Source organism: Trachypithecus francoisi, unplaced genomic scaffold, assembly GCF_009764315.1.
Source record: "Trachypithecus francoisi isolate TF-2019V2 unplaced genomic scaffold, Tfra_2.0 Lachesis_group12, whole genome shotgun sequence".
Classification (NCBI taxonomy): Eukaryota; Metazoa; Chordata; class Mammalia; order Primates; family Cercopithecidae; genus Trachypithecus; species Trachypithecus francoisi.
The window spans coordinates 1,386,486-1,398,509 of NW_022681457.1; the positions used below are offsets into that span (position 1 = coordinate 1,386,486).

General features: G+C 48.0%; 1 protein-coding gene across 4 annotated transcripts in view; it reads right to left on the reverse strand.

Moving 5' to 3' along the window:
- Positions 1–12,024, reverse strand: part of NOVA2 (NOVA alternative splicing regulator 2) — a 43,157-nt gene that overhangs the window by 12,988 nt on the left and 18,145 nt on the right. For 2 of the 4 annotated variants that reach the window (XM_033223739.1, XM_033223740.1), the window contains exon 3: positions 8,651–8,817. In XM_033223739.1, coding sequence (XP_033079630.1) covers positions 8,651–8,817 — 167 coding nt within the window. The other 2 variants (XM_033223742.1, XM_033223741.1) reach the window with 2 other exon arrangements.

Sequence of the window (12,024 nt, forward strand, 5' to 3'; positions counted from 1 at the left end):
TTATTTTTATTTTTTGAGACACAGTCTCACTCTGTCGCCCAGGCTGGAGTGCAGTGGCACCATCTCAGCTCACTGCAACCTCCGCCTCCCGGGTTCAAGCAATTGTCAAGTGAGCCAAGATCATGACACTGCACTGTAGCCTGGGTGACAAAGCGAGACTCCATCTCAAAAAAAAAAAAAAAAAAAAAAAGAAGAAGCCGGGTGCAGTGGCTCATGCCTGTAATCCCAGCACTTTGGGATGCTGAGGTGGGCAGATCGCTTGAGCTCACAAGTTCTACAGCCTGGACAACATGGCAAAACCTCATCTCTACAAAAAGTACAAAAAGTAACTGAGTGTGGTGGTATATGCCTGTAGTCCCAGCTATTTGGGAGGCTAAGGTGGGAGGATGGCTTGAGCCCAAGAGGTGGAGGTTGCAGTGAGCCAAAATGGCATCACTGTACTCCAGCCTGGGTGACAGAGCCAGACCTTGTGAACAAGAAAAAAGAATCTTCCTTTATTTTAGAGTAAAAGAGACTAATGAGGTGTAACAATCAAATGCAAAGCACGAAAGTTGACTGAATCTCAGATTGAAAAATCCTCTGTGTTATAAAAGATATTTTAGGGCGATTTGAATATGGACTTTCCAATGAGACAATAGTATAGAATTAGCATTTTTGTTTGTTTGTTTTTGTTTTTAGGTGTGATGATAGTAATACAATAATGTAGGAGACTGTCCTTGGAAGATACATGTTAAAGTACTTAGGAGTAAAGAGTCATGAGGTCAGCGGGGCACGGTGGCTCACGTCTGTAATCCCAGCACTTTGGGAGGCCAAGGCAGGCGGATCACAAGGTCAGGAGATCGAGACCATCCTGGCTAACACGGTGAAATTCCATTTCTATGAAAAATACGAGGCCGGGCGCGGTGGCTCAAGCCTGTAATCCCAGCACTTTGGGAGGCCGAGACGGGCGGATCACGAGGTCAGGAGATAGAGACCATCCTGGCTAACAGGGTGAAACCCCGTCTCTAATAAAAAATACAAAAAACTAGCCGGGCGAGGTGGCGGGCGCCTGTAGTCCCAGCTACTTGGGAGGCTGAGACAGGAGAATGGCGGGAACTCGGGAGGTGGAGCTTGCAGTGAGCTGAGATCCGGCCACTGCACTCCAGCCTGGGCAACAGAGCAAGACTCCGTCTCAAAAAAAAAAAAAAGAAAAATACAAAAATTAGCCAGGCGTGGAGGCACACGCCTAGCCAAGCATGCTGGTGCGTGCCTGTAGTCCCAGCTACTGGGGAGGCTGAGGCAGGTGAATTGCTTAAACCTGGGAGGCGGAGGTTGCAGTGAGCCGAGATCATCGCACCACTGCACTCCAGCCTGGCGACTGAGCAAGACTCTGTTTCAAAAAAAATAAAAAATAAATAAAAACAAACATTGTGTGTGTGTGCATGCGGGTACACACATGCATGCAGATGTGTTCATGCATGCACAAATGTTAACAACTGGTGAATCTAAGTGCAATGTATGGGGACTATTCCTTAAACATTTTCAAAATAAAAAGGAAAAAAATCTATGCTCTAACATTCCCTTTTCCTCTTCTCTGCCTTATTTTTCTTCATAGTATTTTTCACTCTCTAACATACTCTATATTTTACTTATCTCCTTGTTTATTTTGTGTTTTTCTGTAAAAGAATTTCAAATCCACGAGGTTAGAGATTTTTGCCTGTATTATTACTACTGGGTTCTCAGTGCCTAGAAAAGGGCCTGGGACACAGTACATACTCAGCAAAGGGTGAGTGAATAAATAGACAGATGAAGACTGAAGGACAACATGCCCACAGGCCTAAGCAGGAAGGGGAATGGGTGGAGACAGCAGGTGTATGTCACCTGGTCAGGGTGGGGAGTGGTAGAGTACTGTGCAACTGGGCAGTCAAACTCAGCCTGATGGGCATTTCTAGATGAGTTGGAAATGCTGATTTGTAAAACGTGAAGCATCCTAGCTTTTTTTTTTTTTTTTTGAGATGAAGTTTCGCTCTTTTGCCCAGGTTAGAGTGCAGTGGCGCGATCTCAGCTCACTGCAACCTCCGCTTTCCAGTTTCAAGCGATTCTTCTGCCTCAACCTCCTGAGTAGCTGGGATTACAGGCACCCATCACCATGCCTGGCTAATTTTTGTATTTTTAGTAGAGATGGGGTTTTACCATGCTGGCCAGGCTGGTCTCGAACTCCTGACCTCATGATCTGACTGTCTCAGCCTCCCAAAATACTAGGATTACAGGCCTGAGCCACCGCACCCCGGCCAGCATCCTAGTTTTTAAATGTTGGCAACCTCTTCAAAATGTCTAAGAACCACTGTGTAGAAGAAACAATGCAATGTACTAGTCAGGGTACCCATTTGTAGTCTGTGCATATAAATCCCTGAAAAGCTGCCTTGGACTCTGGAGTCACCTGCTCGGGTTTAAATCTTGGCTCCCTGTCTGATGCTGGGCAAGGGGCCTAACCTCTTTGAGACTCAGTTTTCTCATCTGTAAAACAGGGATATTCAGACCTCCTCCATAGGACTATTATGAGGCTTAATTGAGCTTATGCATGCAATGGTGAGCTCGAAATCCAAGCATGACCACAAGTATCTGGAACTGAGTGTGAGTGCCCTTCAGGTGACTCACAACTGCTACTATTGGCAGATTACACCTCAGTCCTCATGTTTCTGCTTGGCCCTGTGGGCGAAGTCATCATCTATTCATTCAAATAAGTAACATGTGCTGAGCACCTACTATGTGCCAAGCATAGGGCATCATGTAAGTAATGTGCAATTAATATAAGTCCATAGAAGCACTCAAGAAATGATTATTGTTGGCTGGGTGCAGTGGCTCACGCCTGTAATCCCAGCACTTTGGAAGGCTGAGGTGGGTGGATCACGAGGTTAGGAGATCAAGACCATCCTGGCTAACACGGTGAAACACCGTCTCTACTAAAAATACAAAAACATTAGCTGGGCGTGGTGGCGGGTGCCTGTAGTCCTAGCTACTTGGGAGGCTGAGGCAGCAGAATGGAGTGAACCCGGGAGGTGGAGCTTGCAATAAGCCGAGATCGCGAGCCAAGATCACGCCACTGCACTCCAGTATGGGCGACAGAGCGAGACTTCATCTCAATAAAAAAAAAAAAAAAAAAAAAAAGAAAGAAGAAAGAAAGAAAGAAAAAAAGAAAGAAAGAAAGAAATGATTATTGTCATTGTTATCCCTATGGATGGAGCTGGATTTAAATCCCACATCCGTGGTACAGCTATTAAGGAAAATAGTCTGGCAATTCTTCAAAAAGTTGAACATAGATTTATCATATGTCCCAACAGTTCCACCCCAGGCATCTACCCAAGAGAGCTGGAAATACATATCTACAAAAAGACTTGTACATGAATGTTCAGAAGCATTATTCATCATAGCTAAAAAGGAGAAACAACCCAAATGTCTATCAACCGATGAACAGACAAGCAAAATGTGGTCTATCCATACAATGAAACATTATTTGGCTATAAAAAGGAGTAAAGTTTTGACACATGCTACAATATAGATAAACCTCGAAAGTATTATGTTAAGTGAAAAAAGTCAGACACAAAAGACCATATGTTATACGATTCTGTTTATATAAAAGATCCAGCATAGGCAAGTCCACAGACCAAAAGTAGATTAGTGGCTGGAAGAGGTTGAGACTGGGGTCTGGGGGAATGGTGAGTGACTGCTCATGGGCACAGGGTTTCTTTCTGGCATGATGAAAATGTTCTGCAATTAGATGGCAGTTGATGTACAACTCTGTGAACATACAACAAAACTACTAAACTGTACACTTCTAAACAGTAAAGTTTATAGTATGTGAATTATAGCTTAACAGAGCTGTTATTTCAAAAAACAAAAAATCGCCAGGAAAAACAAACAGCCTGACAAATCAAGAAGATGGAACAGCATGTTCACAACCAGAACCAGGAGTGGTATTTAGTCTGTGACACAGTATTTTAGAGCAGTGAAGGAAGGATAGATTGGACGACAAAAGGTTTGAGGACCAGGGATTAATCATGTGAGAAAAATAAAGTTAGGTTTTAAGAAAATTCCTACTTCTTCCACCTCCTAGCGGGTGGCCTATGAAAGTCCCTTTACTTCGCAGAGCCTCCTTTTCCACATCTGTAAAATGGGCATACTATACCTAATCCATACGATCTGGGCAAATATTCAGTGAGACACTGGCAGCCTGCTCTCTGGTAGTCACTCAGTCAACAAGGTTGCTGTTTTTACAACATGGCAAGATCCAAATCCTAGGTTGTTTTTGTTTTTTTGAGACAAAGTCTTGCTCTGTCAGCCAGGCTGGAGTGCAGTGGTGTGATCTTGGCTCACTGCAATCTCTGCCTCTCAGGTTCAAGCGATTCTCCTGCCTCAGCCTCTGGAGTAGCTAGGATTACAGGCGCCTGCCACTGCGCCTGGCTAATTTTTGTATTTTTAGTAGAGATGGGGTTTCACTATTTTGGCCAGGCTGGTCTTGAACTCCTGGCCTCAAGTAATGCGCCCACGTCGGCCTCCCAAGGTGCTGGGATTACAGGCAAAAGCTACTACGTCCAGCCTCCTAGTTTATTATTTAGTAACTGTCTGAGCTTAGGCACATGCCTTCACCTCTCTGTGCCTTACCTTCCTCATCTTCAGTATTAGCATAACCACACCTACCCTATATTATTATTGGAAACATTCTTCTTCTTCTTCTTTTTTTTTTTGAGACAGAGTCTTGCTCTGTCGCCCAGGCTGGAGTGCAGTGGCCGGATCTCAGCTCACTGCAAGCTCCGTCTTGTGAGTTTATGCCATTCTCCTGCCTCAGCCTCCCGAGTAGCTGGGACTACAGGCGCCCACCACCACGCCAGGCTACTTTTTTTTGTATGTTTTTTAGTAGAGACGGGGTTTCACCATGTTAGCCAGGATGGTCTTGATCCCCTGACCGCATGATCCACCCGTCTCGGCCTCCCAAAGTGCTGGGATTATAGGCTTGAGCCACCGTGCCTGGCCCTTTTTTTTTTTTGACAGAATCTTGCTCTGTCACCTAGGCTGGAGAGCAGTGGCATGCTCTTGGCTCATTGCAACCTCAACCTCCTGGGTTCAAGCGATTCTTCTGCCTCAGCCTCCAGAATAGCTGAGACTACAGGCGTGCACCACCACGCCCGGCTAATTTTTTGTATTTTTAGTAGAGATGGGGTTTTGCCACGTTGGCCATGCTGGTCTTGAGCTCCTGACCTCAGGTGATCCACCATCTCGGCCTTTCAAAGTGTTGGAATTACAGGCGTGAGCCACTGCTCCCGGCCTGTTATTGGAAACATTCAATGACTAAAGTGATGCCCAGTGCCTGGCACATGGGAAGTGCTAAGATCATGGCAGCTGCCTTCATCATAGACCCTGAACTGTAGAACCACAGCATCTTAGAAAGATCTGCAGATGCAGACTCATAGAATCTTGGAATCCCAGGACATTAGAACAGTAGAGTCTTAGACAATACATGCTTAGAATCTTGGAATTACAGAGCCATAGAACTGTTGAAGTTTTAGAGCCAGAAGGACCACAGACCATCTGCCCCAGTGATTTGCAAGCCCATGGAAATTTGCAAATACTACTACTGCTACTGCTACTACTACTACTACTACCACCAGCAACAAGAACAACAAAAGCAGCATCAACAGCTAACAGTTTAATATCGTAACTTATCTAGGTTCCACCACAACCCTAAGATAGGTGTTATTATTACCCCATTTTCTAGATTGGGAAATGGAGGCACAAAGAAAGAACTTGCACAAGTTCTTTCACGGGTAATGAGCAGTAGAGTCAGGATCTGATCCAAGGCCAGAGTTTATGCTCAGATTCTTAAGCCTTACGAGAAATATTGATTCAGTGGTTCTGGGACAGGACCCATGAATCTGCATTTTAAGCTACCCAGATGACTCAGATATCAGCTAAGGGTGAGAGCCACTGGTATAATCCAGAGGTGGCAATCTGGTGATCCTCAGGCCCCAGTCAGTCTACAGCCATATATATTTTTTTGACCTTCATAGTGTTTTAAAAACAGAGTTGGCCTGGCGCAATGGCTCAGACCTATAACCTCAGCACTTTGGGAAGCCGAGGCAGGTGGATTGCTTGAGTTCAGGAGTTTGAGACCAGCCTAGGCAACATGGTGAAACCCTGTCTCTACAAAAAATACAAAAATTAGCCAGGGGCCGGACACGGTGGCTCATGCCTGTAATCCCAGCACTTTGGGAGGCTGAGGAAGGCAGATCACCTGAGGTCAGGAATTCGAGACCGGCCTGGCCAATATGGTGAAACCGACCCCACCTCTACTAAAAATACAAAAAATTAGCCAGGCGTGGTAACAGGCGCCTGTAATCCCAGCTACTTGGGAGGCCAAGGCAGGAGAATCACTAGAACCCAGGAGGTGGAGGTTGCAGTGAGCTGAGACCATGCCATTGCACTCTATTCTGGGCAACAAGAGCAAAACTCTGTTTCAAAAAAAAAAAATTAGCCAGGCGTGCTCGTGTTCACCGGTAGCCCCAGCTATGCAGTGGGCTGAGGTGGGAGGATCGCTTAAGCCTGGGAGGTTGAGGCTCCAGTAAGCCTAGATCATACCACTGCACTCCAGCCTGGGTGACAGAGTGCAACTCTGTCTCAGACAAGTATATATTAAATAATAATAATAAAAAAACCAGAGTCAACATTTTAAAGAGGGTTGATCTAAAAAATTTATGGCTTCTTTTGAAAAATTTGGAAGATGTGGTAGCACTATGTCCATGTTCCCAAAGTGCAAGAATTCGGTGCAGCTGAGTGGCAGCTTCTCCCTTTAAGGATGGCATACCCTCTCCAGAGAGCAACAACCCTCAAGCCTTTTGTTCCCCTTTTCAATCTTTAGTTATTTAATTTATAATCCCTGGTTTGGCCCAGCTGCTGCACTGTAATAAAAGAGAAACTGAGGCCTACACAAGGAAAGGGGCTCTGAGTAACACAGCAAGTCCAAGGCAGAAAAGAAGTAGACCTGTTTCCTGACTCAAAAATCCCATAATAACAACAGAGAACATTTTTGGGGCTAATTTTCTATGCGTTATACACACAAGCTACGTGCTTTTCAAACATCAACGAACACTAACCATCACCCTTAAGGAGGCATCATAATGAGTCTCATTTTACAGGTGAGAAAAATGAGGCTTGGATAAATCAGTCACTTGCTCAAGGTCACATAGGATGTAAGTACTGTACGGAGAAGGATTCAACTCAACAACAGAGCCCAGAGCCTGAGTCTTCAGCTATGATCTCTCTCAGTCTTTGGAACACTCGAGTAATACGGCAGAGAATAAATCCTGGTTCTATAACCTTTCGACTCCACTGTCTCAGAGCTCCTGTGGATTAGGGGGAGGCGGTAGAAGGCTCAGGCACAGATGGTGCTGACCCCATTTTCCTTGCAACATTCACAAACTCTTGATGAACCCTGAGTCCCTTGTGGCCACGACCAAGGCGGAGGGAAGAGGCAATGCCCTTGCCTCCCTGTAAACTGTGAATAACCTGTGCCCTGCTGGTGGGAAGGGTTTCGGGAGAAACCTGGCGGGGAGCGAGGAGCGGAGTCGCTTCAGCACCAAGGACAGCGGCCGCGCTCCGCACCCCAAGCCCCGCGGTCTTTTTTGGGAGGGCTCCACCCTGCAGCGCTCCTCTAGGCTTCTCCGCCCACCGTTTCCACGTGAGCTTAGGGGAACTCAGGCCTGTGCTCTGCCCCACCTGAGGGCAACGACAGGACCCAAGAATTCCAGATTTCTTTTACCGACACCCTCTCTCTTGTCTTTGCCTCTAGGTAGACACTGACTAGCCCTCTCAAGGGTCCCTCCCGCCCGCCCAGGGGTTCTCGCCCCATTGCACGGAGTACGCATGCATAAGGGAGTGGGGACGGGAGAGAAAACGGGAGCCAGCTCCGCGTTCCCGTTCTCTTACCCACTTCCGGGTCCGGACCGCGCAGCTTTGAGGGGAGCTCACCTGCCCAGTGCGCACCGTCGTCATGGCAACCGGAGAGGCCCGGGAAGCGATTGGCCACTCCCTGCCACGCCCCTACGCCACCGCTTCCCCTAACTGAGGCAACAGAGGAGCGCTGCCCGCCCCTTTCCATTCCTTCCTGGAGAGGGCTGTGTAGGAGAGGGACCCACATCTGCTCTCGCTAATGAAACACCACCCCTACCTCCATACGTTAATTATGGAGGGAAGGAGGATGAGAGACTATTTGTAAACTCTTCTGGATGTGACTGAATTGTCACTGAGGTCACTTCCGGCGATAACAGGAAGTGGGAGGCAGGTCGTTCAGAGAGACAATGGGATGAGGTGGAAGGGAGAAGAGGAACTAGAGAATCCTAGGAAGGAAGGATTGAACAGTAGGGAATCGTGCCACATTCTCCCAGACATTCACTCCCTCTCTGGAATCAAGCCCTGCTCCAAATGGTCTGGAGTCCTTTCTATACTATTAGAGCTGACTCCCTAAGAATAATACTAACCACTACCATGTGGTCTTTGACTGATGAGATTTTTATCAGCTTTGTCCCATTGAACCTCACAGTAATGCAGTGACGTGGGAGGAATGTTTCTTCGTGAATGTCACCAGCTTTACAGCAACCCAGTCTCTACCCCAGCTGACCTGCTTGGCTCTGTCGGGGTTCATCGTGGTTTGGGGTTGAAGGATGTTGACCACCTCAGGCTTGGTCATCGCTTGTGGGATTTCTCGGACCTTCTCGGCAATAAAGCTGTGCACAGCATTCAAGGCCTCTGCTGTGCCCTGTACTAGGCATACCCGCTCTGTGGTTCCTGTTGAGCAAGGGAGAGAGAGGGCACACTCATGAGACAGGAATAGGGACATTCCTGAGAGACAGGCCCCATTTAATGGAAGAGGAAAGCTGAGGTCCAGAGAGTGGATTTGACTGATCACACGGTGAGCCTGGGGGAGCAGGCATGGGCCCCCAGGCCATGACGGGTAGCTGGGAGAATGAGTGGAATCCTGCTTTATAATCTGCACTTCATCTCCCTCCCCTAAAACAACCTCTAGGGATGGAAGAATGATGCTTAAGTGTTTTGCGATGCCCACAGCAGCCCTGGGCAGGGGAGACAGGGCTCAGCTGCCTCTTCTCAGTTCTTGCGGTTCCCTGGTTGCTTTGGCAACCATTCACTCACTCCACCCTCCTCCTCTTCTGGAAGCAGAGAGCTCAGGCCTGCAATGGTTGCCACAGTAACTGGAACCCCCTTATCGGTCTGGCTGGCCGGGTCCTCAGCCCACCCCCAGGGGGACGAGGGACGAGGCCCTGTTGTCATGGCAACCCCTGAAAGCCTGCAGCGTCGGCCTCTGGGCTTTTTGGAGAGGATGGGGGAAGAGCTGGGGGATGGGGGAGGCAGAGGAGAGGCCTGAGGGCCTGTCTGAACCCACCAGATGGAGGGCTGAGGGGTGGGGGAGGGCAGGGGTGTGGACAGGGGAGAGCAGGGTGGGTCAAAGACTACTCGTGGAGGAGTGGGGACCAAGGAATTGGGGAGGGAGGTAGATGGGTGTCTTTCCTGGAGATTCTCCAGATACTGGCTGTGGCTCTGTCCTGGGCATCCTTCTCATTTCTGCATGAGAGTGTTGGGGAGTGGGGGCATGGGGAAGAGAGAAACTTGGGGGGATATGTGTGTGAAAGAGACTCTGGGTGACACTGTGGCTGTGTGTGTCTGTGAGGCTGTTCGGTGAGTGGTGTGTGTGTGTGTATGTGTGTGTGTGTACTTCAGCAGGACTGACTAGATGATCCTAATCTGTGTTTGTAGAAGACAAAGTGCAGGGACTGCCTTATGAACAGACTATGTGACAGTGATTCTGGTGAAGGTGTTTGTGTGTGCCCTTGTGTGTGGGACAGACTTTGGTGTCGCTTTGATGATCAAGGTTATGTAGACTCTTTGTGAGACAGAGCTGAGTGTGTGTGAGAGTTCGAGAGAAAGAAACAAAAGAATCTCACAAAGTGGGATCGAGGCTGTACAATGAATATATACCACTTTGAGACTGGATGGCAGTGTGTGTGTCTGCATCTGTGTGTGTATGTGTGTTTGTGAAAGTGAAAGAGACACACACTTCTGGATGTTTCTAAGACTATTTGGATGACCAGTGTGTGTATATATATATGTATTGGAGACAGGAAAGACCCTATGACTGGTGTGTGTGAACCTGAGAAGGAGACAGCAAGACAGACAGACTCAGGTGTCAGTTTGTAGGACTTTTTGGATGACTGGTGTGTTTGCGTGTGTGTGTGTGTCTGAGCATGTGAATTACAGTGAGAAAAAGAAAACTTGACTGGTCAGTGTGAGAACGTGCGTGCCTGGGTGAGCCGGGATGTGTGTGATGTGTGGAGTGTGAGTGTGTCTCTCTCTCCTTGAAGGGGGTTCTGCCTCTGAGAATGTAAAAGGTCTTGAGTGTGGCTGGGCACGGTGGCTCACGCTTGTAATCCCAACACTTTGGGAGGCTGTGGTGGGCGGATCATGAGGTCAAGAGATCGAGACCATCCTGCGCAACATGGTGAAACCCCGTCTCTACTAAAAATACAAAAATTAGATGGGTGTGGTGGCACGCGCCTGTAGTCCCAGCTACATGGGAGGCTGAGGCAGAAGAATCACTTGAAGCCAGGAGGCGGAGGTTGCAGTGAGCAGAGATCACACTGCTGCACTCCAGCCTGGCGAAAGGGCGAGACTCTGTTTCAAAAGAAAAAAAAAAAAGAGGTCTTGAGTGTGTGCCAGGTGCCGTGTGGCTGTGTACCTGTGTGTCTGGGATACCTGGGGTGTGCGTCAGTGTCCAGCAAGCACTTCAGTGCAGCACGCTGGTGCCATGACCCTGACTCCTCGATTGCTACTTCCTAGTCTGGCAGGCTAGCCTCGCCATGTGTCTGGGCGCCACTGTCTGTGGGTCACTTGTGTAGCTGACATCCCCCACCCGCTTTGGGCCATGTTCCTCACTCTTACTACCCCCCCAACCCCAGAACAATGGCTTGGTCTGAGCCAAGGGTGAGTCAGCCTGCAGTCTGCCTCCGTCTGGTGTAAATAGGAAAGGGTGTGGGTTGGGGTGGGAACTAGGGGGTGTGGTAGGGGGAGGTGGATACCCCAGGAAGAGCAGGCTGAGGGTTTGCATCTCTGTGAAGCTTCTTTCAAACTCAGGAAGGGTTTGACCTCCCATCCCCTTGTAGTTCTTACAGGGTGGCCCACAGGAGCTTTGTGGGGGGTTGGTTAAGCCCCCAAAGACTGTCTAATAATAACAGCTGACCCTTATGCAACCCAAGTGTCAGACACCATTCTAAGCACTCTTTTTTTTTTTTTTCTGAGATAAGAGTCTTGCTCTGTCACCCAGGCTGGAGTTCAGTGGTGCGATCTCGGATCACCGCAACCTCTGCCTCCCAGTTCAAGTGATTCTCATGCCTAAGCCTCCTGAGTAGCTGGGATTACAGGCGTGTGCCACCACGCCTAAGTTTTGCATTTTTTGTAGAGATGGGATTTCGTCATGTTGGTCAGGCCGGCCTCAAGTGATCCACCCGCCTCAGTCTCCCGAAGTGTTGGGATTACAGATGTGAGCCATCATGCTTGACCAAAGCACTTTACACATACATGTTCACTTAGTATATGAAGTAGGCAATATCGTTATTGTCCTTGATTCCCTGCTAAGGACACTGAGGCATAGAGAAGGCTCAAGATTTGTTCAAGTTCTCTTAGACGGCGGTAGTGGATGTTTGGAGTTTTGAACCCAGGTGTCTGGCTTCAGAGTCTCTGCATTCTGCTAAATTTGGGGTGTATGGAGTGATCAGCTCTATGTGTTTGTTTTGGAGGGAGGCATAAAATGATGACAGTTTTGTTTTTGTATTTTTGATATTAAAAGAAGATGAACGTATTAAGTAGTCGTTCAAGACTTTGCGCTTTGATGGAAATATGTTATAAAACTATAAACAGTGGCTCATGCCTGCAATCCCATCACTTTAGGAGGCCAAGGCAGATGGAGGGCTTGAGCTCAGGAGT